The sequence below is a fragment of the Vigna unguiculata genome, chromosome 2 (genome assembly GCF_037176805.1).
Source record: "Vigna unguiculata cultivar grain cowpea cultivar isolate G323 ecotype 2 chromosome 2, ASM3717680v1, whole genome shotgun sequence".
In the NCBI taxonomy this organism is placed as follows: Eukaryota; Viridiplantae; Streptophyta; class Magnoliopsida; order Fabales; family Fabaceae; genus Vigna; species Vigna unguiculata.
The window spans coordinates 34560264-34583617 of NC_140793.1; the positions used below are offsets into that span (position 1 = coordinate 34560264).

Sequence of the window (23354 nt, forward strand, 5' to 3'; positions counted from 1 at the left end):
ACCAGTTAATAGTAACACCGTGAGGGGATTCTGCCATTCCACTGCACGGTTAACGAATGATGGATTTGTACCATTTGTGACGTAAGCCAAAAACCCTTACACGCTAAACCCTTTCATTCCCAAACTCAGTGAGTCAGTTCCTTCGATTATCTGCAAAACCCTAGCCTCTAGGGGTTCCAAAATCCCCCCTACGAGGCACCGCAATGGCGGAGCGCAATGAATCACAAGACAACAGAGAACTCTACGCACTTCTCAACTTGTCTCCGGATGCTTCCGATGAAGAAATCCGCAAAGCGTATCGTCAATGGGCGCAAGCTTATCACCCCGATAAGTACCAAGCTCCTCACGTGAGCCTTCTTCTCTGTCCCATGTTAATTCATTTCGTTTGCACTTTCATCACTCGTTTTGTTCTCTTATATCAGATGAAGGATATTGCCACGGAGAACTTTCAACGCATATGTGAAGCGTATGAGATTCTGTCAGATCCACATAAGAGGCAAATATATGATATCTATGGTATGGAAGGTTTGACTTCTGGGTTGGAACTTGGTCCAACGCTCAATGGAGCTGAAGAGATCAAGGCAGAATTAGAGAGATTAAAGAGGATGAAGGAAAGGGAAAAATTGGCGGCGCATTTTCTACCTTCTGGTACAATTCTCGCCAATATGTCTTTGCCGCGCTATTCAGACGGTGGTGGCCTCCTCGTAGGGTATTCCTCTGTTCATCATAGTTTTCCTTTTTTTTTTTTTCTTTTTTGTTTATAAATCTGAATGTGGATATTGAACAACTCTAGGTTTAACAGTTCAATTTGTAAATGATAGGCTTATTGTATTTTTTAATCGTATATTGCTAATGCCTTAAACAAAATGCCTTGATATAGAAATGGTATGAATGATGCTGAGACTCAATGTAACCAATGGTGGAATGAAAGTGGAGCATTCTGAAGGACATTACACCTTAGTTTCTTGATTTTTTATACAAGCCTTTCCTGAGTCCCGACAATGAAATATTCGTTTCATAATGCAATTTGTATGTTTGGTTACACTTAGTTTTTTTATCTGATTGCTTGTCTTTGATTACATTTATGAGCATCAGAATGGCTATGACAAGTGAAGTCCAGTCTCACATATCCAAGCGCAATGCTTTTACAATTGGTGGTAATTTAGCAGTGAATGGAGGTGAAGGCGGTGGAGCTGCGAATGCTCTATTTAGGCATCAACTTTCAGAAGTTTCGTCAGTAGAGTTTGTGGCTTCAGTTGGTTTGCGTGCACTAGTTGGCGTGCAAACAACTCGGTAGGTAATTTGCATTCTGTAGATCAATTTGAATTGCGCTGCTTTACCCATTTTAGTGACCCTTTTTATGTTCCTCGTGATTCATATTCCAGTAATTTGTCATCACACTCAACAGCAACAATGGGCGTAGCAATGTCTTTGAGAGATGGTTCATTGAATCTTTCAAATTTGTGGTCCCGCCAACTGTCAGAAACAGCAAGTGGACATGTATGATACTCTGTAGTCTCTACCTCAAACTCTTTTCTCTTCAATGGCACGGTAGCTAGTGCACATGGATGCAAACATGACAGGGAGCTGAGATATATGGTTGTACATAACACGGTGTCAACATATATGGATCTGCTAGTCAAGTATTAGATTAAGATTTGTATAGTGTGTACTTTTAAATCAAATACTTTTAACTAGAATTCAGATTTGTTGATATCAGGAGAGTCAGTAACTGTCTTATATTCTTTTGGAAATGCAACATTATACTGTACATGTGACCAGTCTACCATCACTTGATTTTTCAAAACCCAAGGAACAGAGGAATGATCTGTCTGTTATTACTTCTAGATATTCAAATCTGTGGTGTAGTGATGTGGTAGAACATACTGTTAATTGCATTCCTTCCTAGCCTGCCTTAAATGCGGTCTGTTTGGTGTTTGCCATAATTGCAATCTCAAGGGTGGTGTTTTATTTCTACATCAACTAGAGATATAGTCTAAATACAGGGTTATGATTGATCATGACCTTTCAAACTGGTTTTGTTAGATATAGTTAGATCCTAAGACTAATTTCTAAGATGGTATTAGATTCTATGCTAGATTCATTGTTGGGTCTACCAGCATCTGCCTCACATCAGGTTGTTAGTTCTGACAGTCTGCAGGAGTGTTGAAAAGTAGCCTTAAATGTGGTTACCCTAACCTGCTTTATTTCTGCCCGCTTTAGGAATTTCCTTAATTGCAACTTCAAGGGTGGTGGTTGAATCCTACATCAACTATATGTATGACTTAAATAGATTTATACAACTTGGGAAATCATTGCTTTGCAATTTTGTGTGGATAAGTTAGACTTTAAGACCAATATATAGGACCATTTTACAGCACTGAATTGGTGATTATTTTTTTTTGAAAAATCTTCTATATTTGATCATCTTTCTTCTCATCTGTGTTATAGATAGAGCTTAATTTGGGACAGCAATCATCTATAGCTGTTGGGTGGCAAAAGAAAGATGAGAGAAGGTCTGCATCTGGAGAATTAAAGGTACTTCTGTCTTACCTTAATTTCCCCCCTTCACAATCCATTGTTCTATACCCAAAAAATTAGAAAAAAGTTGACTGGTCTTTCCCTTCAATCTTTTAAAAACAGTGCCTTGGATATTGACAATTTTTATAGGACTATTGAATCCATCTTTTCCCATTCTGAATTAACTCTTTCTCAACTCCTTTAGTTTGGCACAGGTTTGTTTGAAGCAGCAGTTCATTGTACACATCGTTTTTCTCCTAAATCTCTTGGTTGCATTGCGGGAAGAGTTGGGAGGTAGGTATACAAAATCTTATTACATGTAAATTTAGTCGGGGTGTCATCTTCCTGCTTCTGGTTTTTGATTTTGGTTGCTAAAATGCTCACATTTTCATATGATATTGCCGGGGAAATGTTTCTGTAGTTGTATCTCAAGTTGGTATTTGATTACACACACATTGTGCAGATTCAAATCCTGACTTAGAACCCAACACTTTGTATCAATATTTCCTTTGCTTATTTACTGTCTTGATGAGCATTTTCTAAAAAGATGAAATTATTGCCAATACTCACTATGAATTCTTTGAGAATTTAGTTTAGCTTAATAGCTTATATATTAAATTAATGAACCAGCTTTTTTGTATCGCATAACATTCCTTTTCTCTTCAGAATTACTCCTATATTATATCCTTTCTTGCTCGGGTATGAATTTTACTCATTGGATGCAAATAATTCCTAGTTTAGTTTTAAGATGGGACTAACAATTGTAAAGCTTTGTTGTGGACTCATTTCTGCGTGCCACTGCCAAACGAGAATAGGGTTCTTTTAAATTCTTACTCTAGTGTGTAATTTACACCAATCGAACGTTTTGGTTTTAGGATTATATAATATAGTAGTAGTATGTTGTGGCTGATTATATCATCGTTTACTGCGTTTGAAACTAGAAAAGGGTTGAGGAAGACCACAAACACATAAGAAGGACCCATAAAATAGATCTCAATGGTGTTGGTTGATCCATCATTGCAATCCCACTGTCCTTGTACGGAAAAGGCTTGGTTGTTCAATAGATTTTGTATTGTCTTTCTTCTTCAAAATTGGTTTGGAAGTTAGTTCAGATTTCTGAATGCATGCATGCTTAAGTTCCCTTTAGCTCTGGATAACAAATGAAGTTTCTCGGTGCTACAGTGATCACATCTGTTTTATTGTTTTACGTGTTTGGGATCTATTTTCTAGACTGGCAATGGCATCACACATGTATGCTCAAAGAAATTTTTATCGTGATTAGAAATGAATTGTTAGAACCAAGTGTACACCTGTTACAGTTGGTTTTTTGAAGCAAGGGAGTATTATGGATGTATTATTGGTTCCAAAATTTCTTTATGTGAAATTGAATCAGTATTCCTTTTGTATGTAAAAAATGGGTGAGTAGAAACTCTTATAGTGCTAATTTTAACTGAACCTATATTATTTTATGACTACTAATGCTGATTATGCATGATCATCAGAATAATTATCATCCATATATTCAGTTACCCATTGATAGTCAATGTCTTAATTCGTTTGCGAGGTTTTGAAATTAAGCCATTTGTTCTTATAGTTCTTCCCTCGAGATTGAAGTTGGTGGTGGTAGGAAGTTATCCAAATTCAGCTCAGTACGGTGGTTGTATGTAATAGGAATTCAGGTAATATAATTAACAATTTTTTTTTGTTACTCAAGTTGTATATATCTTGGATCTTTTATTTTCCCCGTGATTAGTAATGTGGGCTAGGCATTAGGATTAAAACTAGTTTAATTACTACCATATAAAATTAATTTGCTTCTTCACACAAACCAATTATTCCAAAAGTTTTGAACTTTTAGACGAAAGGTAAAATGAACATTTTTTTTTTTGTGTTTTTATAACTTATATACCTTCAAAACGTACCGTTCTGCAACATTCTCTTGGTTTGAAGCGTGGACTCAACTCTAACTAGCTTGTGCTTACTTTCAAGTTTTTTTCTTTTCATTTAAAAGAATGACCATGCCAAGGAGTAGTAGTCATCATAAACCAAACAATAGTATCATCATAAACCAACTATCCCAAAACTTTACTACTGTTAGGTGAAAGTACGAGTATGACATTGTCATAGTAGTAGTCAATAATAGAGCATCCCGGCCATCTACTAACACTATAGCAAAGAGTGAACTGTGCGATGATACCTAATTTGATGTCTAAGTTGATTTATGTTACATAATGTATAGTATTAATATTAATATATTTATATATTGATATACTGAAAAATAATTAAAAAATTCCTAAAATTAAAATCATATTCATAATTGGCGATTAGAACTTCAAGCTTCATAACGAAAACAGCAAACACATCAAATTATCAATTAAAACAAAGAAATATAATCATGCAAATTTAAGGTCTTAGTCTTTCAGGTGAGAGCAACTAAATATTCAATTAATGCTGGATTTCCCCAGCTTCAAGGTTGGCCACCTCATTCTCATCTACACACGAGCCTAAACATGTAATATAGTAGTTTGCGATAGATGTGCAGTTTCCCCAAAAAAAGAAACGTAAATTTTTAAGTAAACGCTTTGAACATAATATAATGTTTAAAAAAGTTCTAATTCGAACAATTTAGAAAAGGCACAAATTTTGAAGAAATCATGCTTTATTTCATTTGGTAATAAACCAATCAACCAAACAACTTCACAATGAAATTTGACATTATGCATGTTAAGTTAGTATTGGGATATGTACAATTGTACCTATTAAGTAAAGGTGCTATTTTGGAATGCCCAAGTACCATAAAATTTTATTTTTGGACAAAATATATGGATTGTTCCAAAAATTTACTTTCCCTCGTAATTTTTCCTTGTACTTGAAGTTTAATGTTTTGTGAATCCCCCTCTCCCCCACTTTGTCATTATCTGTTGTATAAGCTGGCTTATATTATTTTCTCACCTTTTCAGGGCATTTCCTGGAAATTTGAACTCTATCGTGGGGGTCAGAAGATAATTCTTCCAGTAAGCACTTAGTTCTTTACATGTTTAGTTATATATACTAAGTAAATTTCAGACTTTGACCTATATTTAGATATACTTTGTATAAAGAAGCTTATACTTGCCTTCTTAGACTTAGTTAGTCACAAGCTTGCGCAATATTACATCAGATGGTTTTAGAGAAATAATCACTTAATTTTTTAAGTTATCTTAGAAAGCTGACAACCCTTTTTATTAACATAAGTTTGTCTTTAAAAAGTCTTGCATTATTGATCGTATTACTTGGCTTTGAACTGGACTTTTGTTTTATTTTAGATTTTAAATGCCTCTAATCCTTGGTATGCGATTGACCTGAGCAACATGTTCTTGATCAGTAGCTTTAGATAATATATCTTTTGGTAAAAACAAGTATCATTGCAATTTAAAATAGTTTGTTTGACTTCTTTGTAACATATATGGGCTTTTACTTGCAGATTTTGCTGACAAGGCATCTTAACCCTGTGTTTGCTACTGGAGCATTTTTCATTCCTGCATCTCTTTACTTTGGTTTAAAGGTGAATTCTATCTAACCTTACATCGGTGGTCATTTTCTATTTATCAAAGTGCTTCCTGCCATTTTATTTTTAAGAAGACTCGTCACCTTTAACCATAAATATCTGCACACAATTTTTTGTTAGTATGCCAGCGAAGAGGAAAAAAATTCGTGGTGATATGCTTTCCTTTCAATCTGAATAATTCTAACTCCTTTGGATTCCTTAGTTTCCCCTGTGCCATGATTTCAAGTAAAGCATCATTATATGGTGTAAGGTCATAAGTTCAAATTCTACTCAGTTTTGGAATAGACGTTATTTCTCCACATACAAGTACACGGTGTTTATAAAATTTGGGTGATTTAGAGTTTTGCATTGTAAACAAAGTACAAAACTATAAATAAAATAATGTACAAAATCAGCTTCCTCAATGGATATAAACTAGTTGTAGTAGTGAGATGTTATCACAAGTGGTGGATGGTTGCCATGGCAGTTAGCCAAAAAACAGCCATGTACAAATAGTGGGTGGCATGGTGGACTGTGGTGGAATCCATGGTGGACAAAGTAATAATATACGTGCATAAAAAGTAAAAGCAAGAAACAGCAAAATTAAAAACATCAGGACCATAGACTAAATCGAAGAAAACATTCAGTCTCTAGAATTTGATTTCTGGCTCTTGGCATTGTTCTTTTAGTGAAAGAGAATAGGGAACGTCATTATTATGTATACTTTCAAAAGAAAAAAATTATTCTGAAAGTGTCAGAAAACAGATAACTAAATACAAATATTGTAAAAAATAGATAAATTCTTTAATTTTGAAATAAAGCACAAACATTGAACAAATGAAGACCAACTACATTCACTTTCCAACTTCCAAAAAAAAAAATAGTCCTTAAAAGTGTTATGATCAAGCCATGTCTGCCCTCATTAAAGTGTGTTGAATTGGAGCCATGTCTAGATTTGTTGAAGCGCAAGATAATGTTTGTTTAATTTGACACTTCAAAGGAGTGTTTGACATGTGTCATACACATCTCAATGTCAGACATGGGGACACACTATCGAAGAGTTGTGTCTGCACTTCATAGCTAGCACAATACCAGTGGCTTCGCAAGGTCGACTGTTTTAACACGTGTTAGATAAATAAATAATGCAGTACATGTTTAAATTATTGAAATCAATGGTATACATGAAAACAGTTTTTGCTTTATTGAACCACACAAACTATGGAAATAATATAATTATTTATCATTCAGATAAATGTGACAGTTGTTTGGTTTATCGAACAGTTTGGTGATATTTCCGTCATCTTTTGTAGTAATATTTGTGTTGTGTTTGCAGAAGTTTCTTATTAAACCTTATTACCTGAGAAGGAGTAAGCAGAAGGCTCTGGAGGAGGAGAAGGAAAGTTCTGCTCAGGTACGGGTGATCAATGTGCCTAAAACAGACATTGACTTCTATTATTACTGCAAATCGTTGTTTCTTATTTGCAACTTTTACACTCCTCATGTCAAACATCGTATAATTTATTTATCGTGTGATAAGAATGATCACATGTTCTCTTTTAATAATTCCAGATCCGCTTCTTGTCAATGTATGACACGCTTTTTATGTGACTGTATGAGGGCTCCTCAACCCTCTCACTCTAATAATCACCTAAGGGTTGAACTTGAAACTGCCCGTTGTGATATCCGAAGATTAGTTTGTTTAACCATTGATTGTGGAGAATCCTTTATGATTTTTAGCAATTTGTTATGTGGAATCGTAAATGGTTGCAACATGCAATTATCATCCAGTTACTCGTCTGAGTGAGTGCAGCTATGAATTTTAGGCAGTATATGGCTTGTTATCCTTTTGACATTGTTATGTAAGATATACTTGTAACTAACATAAGATACCTAGAATCCCTGCATTTCTCTATTATCCCATGCTTGCCATGTGACCGGGGATCCAATATAGTGGTTGTGTTTAACATTCAAGTTTGATTCAACTAGTTTACTGCATTTATTTCATAGTTCATACCCAAATATGTCACTCTAGTCCAAAATACCTGTGGAGTTAAGATTCTATTTCACCATGTTCCTTCTTGTAGTTCTCAGTAGTTATTTTTAAATATCATATTCACAATCTCCCTCATTTCCTCATGTAAAATGTCCATACGTAATAAAGTTTTAATCCATCTCTCCGCCCCTATGCAGGTTAAGGAAGCAAGGGCTGCAGCAGAGAAAGCTCAGAAATTACAACAAAATGTGGCTAATAGGAAAAGAAGCAAGCAATTAGAAACAGGTGGACTGGTTATTACGAGAGCACTGTATGGAAATCAGATAGTTTTGAGCAACTTAAGGTCATCAAGTGAAACAAGTTTTGAATCAACTTCTGATGTCATTGATGTTACGATACCTCTGAATTTTCTTGTTAATGATTCTGGCCAACTCAAGGTATGCTTCCTTTTCTTGGTGCAAGTTCTCACAAAATTATTCTAGTTAGCTTGCGAGGTCTAACAAATTTTTGTCTCTGCCAACTTATACTTATTAATATAAATTTGCAGTAAATATGGATAAGGATAAGATACAGCATGTATCTTTGGTCGAACAGTTGTAGAAATTAAGTGATAGGGTGATATATTTCTCTTTTAGTTAGAACCAAAAATCTAAACCTTGAGTTTTACATTAAAGAGTCTCAGGTTCCAAGGATAACTGGTCCTTAAAGCTTACAATGGTAGTCATAAGTCCCTCTTCTATTAACTCCCAAACTGTCAAGCAAATCTCTCTAATTACACTAACCACCTACTTTACTAACCTGACTTCCAAGTAATCATCGCCATTTACATCTCATTGATTCCTATTTCTTCTCAATTGACCTAATGGACACAGTGTTTTAATTATATATGTATTAAAATAACTCTGGAATCTTGGACAATTAATCAACTGTGTACCCTTCCCTCTTAGTCAATTGAAGCTGCAGAAACCTAGTTGGAAGGTCAAGCGAGGGAGAACTTCATTCAAAACAATTCTATAAATTCAATTTACAAGCAAGCTGAAAGAAGCAACTGATTTATGTGTTTCATGTTCTATATTGATTTAGCCATCACTGATTAAGAAATTTCCTCTTTTTTTTCTTAAATTAAAAAAAAATTAAGCAATTATACTGTGACTCGAGAACAGTCTTACATAGCTGAAGTTTTCTTAAATTAATATCGCACAGTTGAGGACAGTGGCTTTACCAAAATAAGTCTTTTCAAATAAATGCACGGTTTACTTGTCGAGACTGTTTCCTTTTTTAATTAGATGATGAATGTCCTATTTGTTGATGCAGCTTCATGAAGGTGTGAAAAAATCAGGCATTATGGGTTTCTGTGATCCATGTCCAGGGAGACCTAAAGAGTTGTATGTAGAGTACGTTTATGCTGGCAATGAATTCAAGGTATTACAAGTTGCTTGTTACGATTCAAAACTTTGTTATAAACCTTTCGCATCTGGTTGATCCAAGGGCTAATTCAAAATTTGAAACAGGTTTGGGTTGGTGATTATGAAGAATTACAGATCCCCAAGGGCAGCCACAGGATATAAAGGGTTATCATTAACACATCAATATTCCATTGTAACTTCTTGCAGTTTTGCCTGTTTTACATGCTTGAGGTCTAAAATACTATCAGATGGAATTAGAAGAGGTACCTTTTACAATTTTTGGGCCAGTGGTACCGTCGATTATTTTTTAAATTTTTTGTTTTTCTCATAATTACTACCCCCAAAATGTATCAAATAAGGATAGCTTGGGAGTGCGTTGCACTATTAACTCTGCTGCTGCTGGATACCAATTTTGGTTTGTTAGTCATAATCCTTTTATTGTTGATTCGTTGCACATTCACATAAAGCTTCTATCAGTGCAAAGGCGGTAGGAGTTTATGTGATGATAATACCATCAAGTTGTCATTATAGTAATAATACACTTTATATGGCAATGGCATATGGGAACAAAATTTAGCGCCGAAACAATTATATGTTCACTTGTATCTTCCAAGGTGCTAATTATCTGTGATGGCTGTTTTATATTATTACTTGTAGTTATTGCAATTAAAAGAATGATAATGTTTAACAAAATTGGTAATAACGAGTTTATTTAATAAATTGGTCGTGTTTTCACGTTTTTGTCCTGTTAGATGGTGCACTATAACTGTAGTATAATTAGAGTGTGGGAAGTGTAATATTTTAACTATCATGATTTAATTGTCATTTGGTTCTCTTTTCTTCCGTGAACGTTTACGGTTAAGTTAAACATTTTTAAAATCTAGAATGTTAACTTTCTGGAAAAAAAAAAGTATTTTGGAAAAGTGGGGAGCTGCTGTCTCTTATTCTTAAATAATTTTTAAGTTAAAAGTAAAAATATCTCCGTTTCATTCATTTTAATATTGAACCTTAAAATATACTTCAAAAAGAAACACTAGGTGATTGAAAATGTATATTTTTAGTAAAAATCAACTTGGCGATCGATTTCGTTAATTTTAAAAATACGGTTGATTTTAAAGTCCGTCAAATAACAGATTCAAAATACATGTAAAAATTTGTTTTCCATTGATATTTGTTGATCTTTGTTCCACAATTACTTTTATATTTAATATCTATAATAATATATAAAGAAAATTCTTTCTTCAAAATTTTACCTTTTAAAATATAATTATTTATTAAATTTTTAAAATTTGACTGTTATTTTTATAAATATTTTATAAAATTGCTTATCTTTTAATCTTATCTTTTTCTCTATTTATCAACAATTATCTTCTCATCTTTTTTAATATATTTCACTTTATTTTTAATAAATATAATTTTATTTTATATATTAACTTAATAGCATTACATTATCATCACATACTAATATAATATCATATATATTTAAAAAATACATCACCTATTAATATAATATCACATATATTTAAAAAATGTGTACAAGTACTGTCGTGTTCGTGTGTATGCTAGTAAAATATAAAATATTTTTAAAAAAAATAGATGAATAACATTATATATATATATATATATATATATATATATATATATATATATATAAGTGATGCCTTTTATAACTTTTAACATTAATGTTATTTTTTAATTTAATGATTCACTTTTAGTAGTATTTTTAAGTGGTTATAATTTATTTTTAAAATTTGATTTTTATCCTTGGTGACAAAATCACTTAATCTGTTATATTGAAAAACTGATGACATTATTGTCAGTTAAATTAATTTGTCAAAGGAGTCAGTTGATTGAATATCTTAGATGAAGTAAAATTTCTAAAATGTATTTAATTTCTACATACAAATACACTAAACTTAAACTATTAAAATCTAAGTAATATATTCTTTATTGAAAGACGCTGATTATATTTTGTTGGATTATACATACGTATACATATTTGCTTCCGCTGGGAGATAGGGACACGTGGTGGACGAAAACAGAAAAAGGCGTTGGCAATCGTATGTTCCACCCAACGCGACAAGATTGGTAGCGATAGGGCAAAATAATGGCGGGAGCTATTCCGTCCTGTGTTTTCTGTGCGATTGCCGCCAAATCCACCTCTGACAATACTCTTCTTCATTCCGTTCGTCTCTCACACTTTCCCTCTCTCCATTTTTAGTTTCTTTCTCCTCTCTGATTCAGTTCATTGTCTGAAATCACAGGACGATAAGGTGGTCGCATTTCAGGACATTAATCCTTCCGCTTTCAGGTACTCATAACGCGTCCATATTTTAATTTCCAATCTTAATTAGTGGAAAGAACAATTTCGATTCGCTAATTTCACGATTGACTAATTTTTCAAATATTTATCTTTTTTGACATTTAATTGAGGTGACCGATTTGAACCTGACAACTTTTAGGCATTACTTAGTAGTTCCTGTGGCGCACATTCCTACTGTTAAAGATCTTCAGAGAAAAACTGATGACCATTCTTTGGGTAAAGAAACTCATGCCTGGGCCCAGTTCAGATTTTTAAATTTATGTATCTATGTGTTCAATTTTGCATACTCGAATTTCGTGACTGGCTATTTTATTCAGTGAATCATATGTTAGAGGTGGGGAAAACGTTATTACTAAGAGATGCGCCTCAGTGCCAGCAGTACAGGTATTTTGTTGTTTACAATTTACAAAGAATTTGGGTGCGTTTGTTATTTTCTGATGTGTTATTAGATTGATCCACGGTGGTGGTTTTATTTGCAACTCCTCCCACTAATTGTCACTTGGATTATAATATTTCTATTCTGTAAGGCTATCATTTGCTTGCATTTTGATTGGATTATATGCTTTTAACACGAATTGTATTCAGTTAGTTTTTATCAAGAAAAAATGTTTATATTTGTCAAAATTACTGGCACAACTTAAGTGGCTTCACTTTTTTGTGCTGCAATAAAATATTGTTTTTATTTATCTTTGTGCATCAATCATGGTAACTGGTGAGTTGTAGATATATTTTTGTTGAATCAACATTTGAGGGGTAATTACTTTATGTTTGTTGGAAATGCTGTCTTGTGTGATAACTATGTAGAGAATTGGAGTCCAAAAATAAAGGGTCAGTCATATAGGTTGAGTGCTCATATAGTGTAATTTGACTTTACCTTCACCGGATGGGTCAATCACCCTACGATCTGTTTTAACAAGATTTTTAGGTTTGAACATGCTAATGACACTTGGATTGCTACAAATAAACTCTTAAAAAGTGGATGTTGATCTAATTCATCCATACAGGAACTTAAATTTAGTTATTTCTTTAATCGACATGTGACCTTTAATATAAACAAACTGTTAATTTCTTGAACAAGGATTGAATCTTAGGACCATATAAACAGTAATAGAACACAGGGAGCTACTGCAATTGTTTAAAACCGTATGTTGATGTGATCTGAAGTTAATTGTTGTACTTGAACAAACATGGCAATATGATTCTATGTCACCTTTTTTTGGGCAGATTTGGCTTTCATCAGCCTCCGCTGAACACTGTTAACCACCTACACCTCCATTGTTTAGCGCTACCTTATACACCCAGGTACCTGTTCATCTTTATGATTACTGCGTGTTTAAGCTTGTTATGTATGCTGCATGTGGATACTTAACCTTGCTACTTCATGGGCTTTAAGCAGATGGCGATCAATAAAATACTTATCTTTTGGACCACTTGGCTTCATTGAAGCGGAGAAGTTTCTGGAAAAGATAAAGCCATTGTCCACATTTCAATGAAAAGTATAAGGCTCTGTTTGATTTCCAGTTACTCCAATGTTTAATGCTTTCTGATTAAAGATCTAGGAGGGTCCAGATTATTTCACTTTCAAATAGTTTGCAGTTAAAACAATCAGATTCTAGATAACTTAAAATTACTGCTTATATTTATTATGTGTCTTTCATTTTTCCAGAAAGATGCTATAGATAGATTGGATCTCATTCAAACTTACCTGTGATAGATTTTCTGACAAGCAGAGTTTGTAACTATCGTTTTGGATCTGTTGATCATGATGCCTGATATGATGATATCTTGACCTTCTTATAGTAAGAATAATAATGGTAACTAACTACTATACTTTGAAACACTATCCCTACTGACAGATTTTTAGCATAGCTGCCTGACACCTTTGTTGGAAGTTCAGGATATTGTTGTGAGTTTAATGATTGGGTATCTCCAGTATGGCTTACAATATTATGCACGATGCTTCCACTATTTGAGAAGAAAAAACTGAGCTAGATTCTGTCACTTTTTTATAAAAATTGTAAAATCTCGATTCACTTAAAAGTGTAAGCAATTTTTAGGGAAAAACGTATATAGCGAAGTCTAAAGGCAGGGTTGTCTGAGGGATTGAGTAAAAAAACGAAGAGTTCCCAGTTTCCATGCCAGACAACCACAGCCAGAAGAAAAGGTTCACCAATAACTCCTGTGTGAAGCATTAAAATGCCTGGTCAACTATATCATTTATTTCTTTTGAAACATTTTTTAAAAGCTATCTCTTTTTTTCCTTGAAAACATTATTCTAAAAACTCAGTCAAGTACTTCTTAAAAACGTTAATGATCACTTTACCCAAAAAAAAAATGATAATCAATAAAATTTGACGTACGTTTGTTCTATCTTGTGTCTACACAGCTTTTACGTTTAATCGTCCAATCATAACTTCATTTATTTCGTTTTCTGTACTTTTACGGTAACAATGTAACATGGATACGTGAAAATACAACGTTTATAATCTTGGCAGAATTGCATGTAATTCTTATATTGAATGCATTGCCAGAACATTGACGTACATATTTTGAACACCATTGACTAATGAGACAAACTTCTGTGCCAAAATCTCTTCTGCTGCCCCCAACTTCAAAAAGTAGAACTAGTATATTAGCTTTTGAATTCACAAGAAGACATCAAATAATCAATTTATCCATCATGAACTCCAAAACAAACGGGTATGCCAACAGCTGTAAACTAGAAATTGTAGAAAACTTTAAGAAAAGTGAAGTTATTTAATTCTGTGGTTGAGAAGAATCAAGAATATAGATAATCCACACCACACCACCAAGAAACTTTAGCTAAAAAATTTCATTAGTGCATAGTATTTTTTTTTTCTGCTAATTAATGAATGAAACCAGCAAGGCAAAAGGATTTAACCCTTATATTTAATGTCATATTGGTTGAAAAGTTACAATATATTATGTAGATGAGTTGGATTTTCTTGGATTGGCCTACAAAATAATGAATTCTTAATAGCTTCTTCTGACTTGCCTACATACTCACCAACATCGACGAATTTCTTTGTGCTTCCTTTTTGGTCGTCGCCTACAACGCATGAAAACATTATAATTTATATAATTCCTATGAGGTCCTCATTTCCCTCTTAATGCAACTTCTTTGTTGGGACTGGTCTACCATCCATTAGGTAGAACATCAATATTTGATAGAAGCAGCCAATGCTGTGTTACTTTGTTGACCCTATTCATGATCACAGAATAAAGATAATTTGTGCTTTTCCTTAATGTGTCTAACCACAAAGAATGCAAGTTTTATATATTTATGTGTCACCCAAACTTCGGTGGAACCAAAACATGAGGAATTTCAGCGAAGGAAAACTATATTGTTTGGCTTGTTTGGAGACAAATAATTGGTGAGACCGACCCAAATACTTATCATCCACTAATGACATGAAAGCGACTTCAGAAGGTTCAACAAGGGGTTGCAATTTTGAAAGCGTGGCCAGGAAAAGGGTTTATCTTTATCTTACTGCATCTCATGATTATCTCTAACTATGCTCGTTAATATCATTGAATTGTTTTGTGAACGCTGAGTTTGTGACTTCAAAACTTACTTTTCTCGTTAACTATTTTGTTTTACCATTTTTCTTGTCGTGGGGTTCACTCTGAGAAACTAGAGTTTAAGTTAAATACGATTTTAAAGTAATTATTATGTGAGTTAATAATAGTTACATTATAATGTATAATTAGCAAATAGTGAAAGAGTATTGAAAGGTATAGTTGAAATAGAGAAAGGAGAAGAATGAAAGAGATGAAGATAAGTTTTTTTTAGAAAATTATGAGTTGAGTAAAAATGAAAAAATTGGATAGTGTGTAATAAAAATAGGATTTACAAATATTGAATTTTGAGGTTTTATTTCATGTATAAGATGTGTTTTTTTTTATTAAATATGTTTTTTATTTCTTAATTTTTAGAGAAAATTAGAATTAGTTTCTTTTCAAAATTTTGATCCAATTTTGTCTTTAAAACTTTATAAATACGTGGATTTAGTCATTTTAGTTAAATTGTGTTAAGTTTATTTATCGTTTCAAACACAATTCATTATATTATTTGAGATGTTTACATTGTTTAACACATACTTTTGATTCAATGTTATCTATAAAATGCGTTTGAATCGTCAAATAAACTTAATGAAATTTAATTAAAATGATTAAATTCACGTATTTATAAAGATGAGAGATTAAATTATGTCATTTTTATTTTTTTAAGATGAGTTAATTTCAATTTTTACTACAAGTTTAGAGACAAAAAACATATTAATTATTTTTTTATGTAAATAACTAATTTCATAAAGGTAAAGGGGGGAATCAATTGATAAAATAAATAGTATGCAAAATTATTAAACATAATCTATTAAGTTATTATTTAATAGATATAGTAAAAATTCAAATATGAGTTTAAAATTCTATATTAAATAAAATAAAAAATTAAATGACATATAAGAAAAGAAAAATCCACAGCCATTGAGTCTTTAAGTTTTTTTTTATAATTAAAAATGGTGTCATATCTTTATGCCCACAAATACTTCATTAATAATGCATATCTCCTAGAAAAATTCTAAAAAATAAACCTCGTTACTAAGCGTTGAAATGCTATATGAGAAATTTTATCATTTGATTAATTTTTGTCGTACAAAAATTTGTAAATAGATAAAGGTATAAAATTACGTATAATCATTAATACCGTCAAATAGATTTCACGTGCTTAACTAATTACAAATTTTTATCATATGGAGTTTTATACATACTGGCATTTTATTATTAATAATAACATTTCTCGTTTACATTATATTTATATTTTAAATTAATTTATCTTTTTATCATTTTAGATGTGCGCTAAATAATATAAAAAAACGTCATCTTTATACTTGGTGGTACCCAACTAAAACTTATACATTATTTTATATTTGTGGATTTCTTTCACGGATACCATTAAATACTTTTAATTTTCTTAAAATTATTTTTAAATATTTTTTAAATATAAATACAAATATAATGTTCATATCAGTATATAATCTAAATAGGCAGCATCATAAACTATTATTACAAATAAAAACAGTTAAAAAGTAAAATAAGTTATAGTACAAATAAAACTAAGCTTAAATAATTTCCTTAAATAATTCTAATTTCTCGAATATAAATAAAAAAATTATAAAATCAAATTTTAAATAATTGTGTTATTGTTAATATTTTTCTAATAATTTATTTTGCTAACTTCATTCTAAATAAAATTACTAGCCTTTAATATAAATATTATAATAATCATACTCTCTATCAATATTAAATATTAAAGGTATATATAGTTTTTTTTTAATTAAAATTAGCCATTTGATCTGTTACTGTCTTTGTTTTTCCAAGTATGTAAGCAAATTTTGTTATCATGCTAGCAGAGAATAATATCCACCCCATCATTTTCATTATAGCCTAACAAAAAAAAAAGTAATACCAGTCAAAGAGAAAGTAATTTTGACTAAGTAGTGTAGATTATTAGGTTAATACTTTGCATCTAAATTATTGATCCAAATTGACTTTGACAGCTACTTTGAATCTCTGACATAATTTTGTTTCAGTCTTAGTCAATTCATGATCAACATCTTTATTTTATAATATATTATTTTTGTAGAGAAATTCCAACACAATATTTTCTTTTAAAAAAATTCCAACATAGTATGAATTTCAAACCGAGAGTGAAAACCTAATGACACTAAAATTTATTTAAGTATGCATTTTGTATGTAAACGTGGCAAATAAATATTTATTACGTATAATTTATAATATATATATATATATATATATATATTTATATTTATATTATATAAATTATACTCCATTTAAATACACTTTGTGGATAAAATCATGAAAAAATTATTTAATTTAAAAAAATAATATTTTAAATATAATAGTTTATCACAAGAAAGCATATTTAAAATAAAAAACATTTATATGATATTTAAAAATAAAAAATATTTAAATTTTGTTATGATGCATTAAAAAATTCCTCATCATTTAAAATCGAAACTAATAACATTCATATATCTAATCTAATGATTCAACAAATATGTGTTTATATATATATATATATATATATATATATATATATATATATATATATATATATATATATATATATATATATATATATATATATAGTTTAACTTAAAAAAAAACCCTACCATATTTTAAGTCCATCCATTTCGAAATGTTGCAAAATTACTGTAATTTAAAAGCTGTTATTCTGTGGAAAATTATAAAACTTCAACAAGATTTTTTTTTATATTTAACTGAGTTACTCTATAAGTTTTTTAGTTCATCAGAAACAAAGAAGACTCTAAATCTTATCCATCTTAGAATCTTACTCGCACTTCTCTAACTTTAATGTACAAGTAATTTTAAATACAGTACTAATCATTAATTTAAACAATTATAAGTAGAAAAAATAATCCAGAATCAGGTTGACGTTGATTTCTTGCATTCAATAATTAACATTGACGTTGATTTCTTTTGTGTAGTTTCTTTTTTTTCTTGGTCGTGCCTTCTGTCTTTATCTGTTTTAACAATAAATTCGTTGAAAGAAAGCCTTCAATTGCCTAAGATAACAGCACTGGACCAGAAAATGCTCTCTATTTGTTTCAAAAATTTACAAAAACTACCGTGCATTTAAATTCTTAAATAATTAATGGTTCAATACTTTTGATAAAAGAGTAGAAACAACTTACTTCAAAGGGTAACTGAAAAAAAAAATCTTAACATAACATTGATTGAAAATACCAATTCATGATGAGAAATGTAAAAGGTCGTTATTTGCATGTGAATTTTAAACTTATTTATTGTCTTGGTGTAAAACATTCACAAGAAATTATCTTATAAATATGAAAAAATTGTAAAAAAGAAAGTATCCTACATATTTAAACCTACAAAAAAATATATCCACCGAGTAAAATATTTTTAGATAAAAAAGTGATACTAAAACAAACGAATCTTGTAGCTACGTAAAATATTTTTATTTAACTTTTTTTGAGAAAATGTTTACATAACATTCCAAATACACTGTTGATGAATTAGAAATTTATAAGAGAATATTAAGCATTTTAAAACTAATAATAGCAATAATATATATATAAAAGTATATGTTTCCATTCCGACTACATTCTCGAGGTATTGTCTGCTTTAGAATGTTTGTGCTCTGTTATGGTTTTGACCTTAAAAGACGTCTCGCAGGATGAAGGGAGTTAAGAGTATTTAAACTTAGTTTGACATCGACTCCTAAGCTATGTAGGACTTATTGGATGTACGGGAACAACCCCAGTCGTGGGTAGGGAAAGTTGAAGGGAAGTTGTTGAACCTCACGATGAGCGTCAATGTTTCAATTCCGACACAAGTTCATCCGACAACCATGGTTAGAAATAATGACTACGTTCCCAAAATATTGTCCCTTATATATATATATATATATATATATATATATATATATATATATATATATATATATATTTCGAAATTCATATCTATTAAAGAGGGATATTTTCCGATTCAATTTTGAATTCGGTGGATTCGTGACAGATATGCCCAATAATTAAGGATATATATTATTTTCATAATATGAAAGGTAAATTAAATGATGTAAAAATATGTGATTTTGGAATTTAAGATTCCATAGCAAAGCTAAGCTTAAGGATGAGGAAGACTAGGTAGAGTATTATTAGGAAGGGGTCCAATCCCATTAATATGTTGGAAAAAGATTGATGCCCACTTCATACTTCTTAACACCCAAAAAGGTAACTCAGGAATTCAGTAACAGATCATAATTTTATCACAATATTTTCAGAGAGAAACAACTATAAAAAAACAAAACAAATTAAAGAGGTTTTTGTTCAGACACGAGTGTTGGTGCTGTCTTTACCCTGCCCTCGCCACCCAACCAACAGAGAAAGGTAGAGCAGCAAAAGCCGCAGAACAGAGAACAGAGTCACTCATCACAAACAAAACAACCTTCTCTTTTCATATACTTTGCTTAAGCTAACAAATCCCAATTATTGTTCCAAAGCTGCTGAATTTCCGAATGATTAAAGTCTTCTTTACTTCAATATTGAGTAATCATGAATAGATAATAACACCTGCCTCGTATAACCCCCACCACCAACAACTTACTAAACATACTATAATACTCTGTCTCCTTCTCCAACTATTCAAAACCTCTGTAAGTCACTCAAAACATGCCTCCTCCTCTGTTCCTCCTCTGTTTCATGCTCTGCATTTCCCACACACACCAAATCATTCTGTTACCCTTAACAAACTCAATTTCGAAAACCCAATTCAACAGTACCCATCACCTCCTCAAAGCCACCTCCACTCGCTCAGCCTCGCGCTTCCACCGGCAGCGGCACAACCAGAACTCAATCTCTCTGCCACTGTCATCAGGAAGCGACTACACCCTTTCCTTCAGCTTAGCTTCAAACCCTTCTCAATCCATAACCCTTTACATGGACACAGGCAGCGACCTCGTCTGGTTCCCATGCGCTCCCTTCGAGTGCATTCTCTGTGAAGGCAAATTCAACGCTACGACACCCCTCAACGTCACGCGCTCCCACCGCGTCTCTTGCCAATCCCCTGCATGCTCCGCAGCACACTCCTCCATGTCCTCCCCTGACCTCTGCGCAATCGCACGTTGTCCTCTCGACAATATCGAAACCTCTGATTGCTCTTCTGCCACCTGTCCACCTTTCTACTACGCTTACGGCGACGGAAGCTTCATCGCGCGCCTTTACCGCGATTCTCTATCCATGTCCTCTCTTTTTCTTAAAAACTTCACCTTCGGTTGCGCCCACACCGCACTCGCCGAACCCACCGGCGTCGCAGGTTTCGGTCGGGGCTTGTTGTCCCTCCCTGCGCAACTTGCTACCCTCTCCCCAAACCTCGGTAACCGTTTTTCTTACTGTCTGGTTTCTCACTCTTTCGATCAACAACGAGTTCGCAAACCGAGTCCACTCATTCTCGGCCGCTACGACGATTCTGGCGAGGGTAGTGAGTTTGTTTACACGTCCATGCTTCGGAACCCGAAGCATCCTTATTTCTACTGCGTCGGACTCGCCGGAATCTCCGTCGGGAAGAGGACTATTCCGGCTCCGGAGATGCTGCGGAGGGTGAACCGCAGAGGGGACGGCGGCGTGGTTGTTGACAGCGGAACCACGTTCACGATGTTGCCGGCGAGTTTGTATAACTCGGTGGTGAGTGAGTTTGACCGGCGAGTGGGGCGAGTTCAGAAACGCGCGAGTATGGTGGAGGAGAAAACGGGCCTTGGGCCGTGTTATTTTTTGGAAGGGTTGGTGGAGGTGCCTACGGTGACGTGGCACTTTGTGGGGAATGATTCAAATGTGGTGCTGCCTAGGGAGAACTATTTTTATGAGTTTTTGGACGGTAGTTATGGGATTAGGAGGAAGGTGGGGTGCTTGATGTTGATGAACGGTGGTGATGAGAGTGAGTTGAGCGGTGGACCTGGGGCCACACTTGGGAACTATCAGCAGCAAGGGTTTGAGGTGGTGTATGACTTGGAAAACCAGCGCGTGGGTTTCGCTAAGAGGCAATGCGCTTCGCTTTGGGATAGCCTCAACCGTCACAAAAGCTAGTTTTACTGCGTTCTGTTTACCACTTACTGCTTTCTGAAAGCGGGTCGGGTCTGATCTTTTGTAAATAAAAAATAAGGTGGCGGGTTCGGGTTCAGACTCCCTTTTCCAAGTGTATATCATATGGAAATTAAGAAGTGAAGTACATATGCTTACAAGTTTTTTTTTTTTTTTTTTTTTAATAATTAATTTTTTGTTTGAAATTGTGTTCTATATATTACAGATTTTTTTGTGCTCGGGCTTTATATTCGATCTAAACAAATATGTTTGCTGTGTTTCATTAAAACATTATGAGTATTTAATGTTTAGTTAATTTATTTAACTTATATATATATATATATATATATATATATATGTATATATATATATATATATATGTTATATGTATATGTATATGTATAATTTCACTAACTTTTAACTTAAATAAAAAATCAATTTATGTAATATTCTCTTAAAATATCCACTTGTTTTAAACTCAACTTTTCATAACATGTCAACATTAGGCTTTAGTTTAGATTTAATTGGGGGCTTTAGATATCACAAACCTTAGTTTCATTTATTTATTTTTAAGTTTTGCATATGAGAGATGTTTGTTTCTGACATTCCATCTACTAAATATTTTGGGAGTGGGTGGAAGGGTAACCTATTTTGGGTTTTCATAAGCAACCTAAGTTTATAAACAATTCTACTCAATAATGAAATTAGTTGAAAGAATAACTTTTTTTCAACTACCTGACTAATGTCTAGTTCAAAAACTAATAAAATAATAATTGAAATGTTTTTAAAGTAAAAAAAATATTTTAAACTGAAAAATATTCAAATAGATTTGAGTTTTTTACATAACAACTATTAAGGGAGCATCCGGTATTGAAAAAATATGAGAATTTGAATGATAAGCTTAAGAAGATGAAACAGGAAAAGAGACAAGTTTTACTTTTAATAAATAGAAAGAAAAGAGTATGAAGAAAATAAAGAAAAAAAAAAGGTTACTAGGTTTGATCCATTGGATTTTGCATTATCTTTATCTACAAAATTTATCATTATCAAAAGTTCTCTCACCATGAAAAATATTAGGATAATATTTTTATGTTTTTTTCTATACACTAGGTAGAATAATGATACCTGAGATTCTAAAATATTGTAATTTTATCGATATTTTTATGGCACACAACTATTTTATTTAAGAATCTAACTCATCTTTAAATCTTATTACTCACATAAATTGTATCCAATTACAAAATAAGCTTTGAATCATACACGCAAAGTCGTGAGACATGAAATATATTGTGGATGATACCTAGGGGAGGAGGTAAAACAAATTTAAATGCTACAAAACATATTATACTGAGGTTTTGATGAGGTTGTATAGATTTTAAAATCAAGTTCTTTAATGTGAAGTTTTTTGTTAGAAAATGTTACCCAAGCAAATGAATATTGGTAAATATTTATTAGTTTTCTATATAATGACTTGTTATTTTAAATTAATATTTATATGTGTGTTCATATTTTTTAAGTTTTAAAAAATTTAAGTTAAAATCAATAAAAAAAATACATGAAAAACTGAAAAAAAAAACGGAGTCATATATAGTTATATACATGCATGCACATATGAAGTTATAAGTACTGCGGTTGAAGTTCCAAGAACCTCTTCCACGTGCTTTGTTGTGTCAATTCTCCACACGCGCGCACGTGTGCTTCTAGACAACATTGGATCCACCTCATTCATACTCCAAACCTGAACAATGTTAATAAAAAAGGTTTTCGTCGTTATTATTATTAACCAATTTGGACCACGTAAAAGAAAATGAGACTAAAAATTAAAAAAAGATAGATAGAAAACTCGTATGAATGCATATTTATTTTTTATATTTTCTAAATTGCATAGGTTATCTCTATTAATATAACTTAATTAGAATATTTTGAT

General features: G+C 32.2%; 2 protein-coding genes and 1 pseudogene across 2 annotated transcripts; all 3 read left to right on the forward strand.

Annotated features, from left to right (window-relative positions):
* Positions 1 to 10066, forward strand: OWL1 (DNAJ heat shock N-terminal domain-containing protein). Its single transcript, XM_028059509.2, has 13 exons — positions 1 to 347; positions 423 to 709; positions 1096 to 1293; positions 1386 to 1500; positions 2452 to 2538; positions 2726 to 2814; positions 4115 to 4199; positions 5481 to 5534; positions 5984 to 6064; positions 7380 to 7457; positions 8237 to 8476; positions 9354 to 9461; positions 9551 to 10066. The coding sequence occupies exons 1-13, from the start codon at positions 204 to 206 to the stop codon at positions 9605 to 9607; spliced, it is 1623 nt and encodes a 540-aa protein (XP_027915310.1). The 5' UTR covers positions 1 to 203; the 3' UTR covers positions 9608 to 10066.
* Positions 10067 to 11458: 1392 nt separating this feature from the next.
* On the forward strand, positions 11459 to 13534 carry HINT4 (histidine triad nucleotide-binding 4). Its single transcript, XM_028057431.2, has 6 exons — positions 11459 to 11630; positions 11710 to 11756; positions 11908 to 11984; positions 12086 to 12152; positions 12993 to 13070; positions 13165 to 13534. The coding sequence occupies exons 1-6, from the start codon at positions 11553 to 11555 to the stop codon at positions 13259 to 13261; spliced, it is 444 nt and encodes a 147-aa protein (XP_027913232.1). The 5' UTR covers positions 11459 to 11552; the 3' UTR covers positions 13262 to 13534.
* Positions 13535 to 19655: 6121 nt separating this feature from the next.
* LOC114167671 (putative aspartyl protease At4g16563 pseudogene) lies at positions 19656 to 21675 on the forward strand (annotated as a pseudogene).
* Positions 21676 to 23354: the final 1679 nt, after the last annotated feature.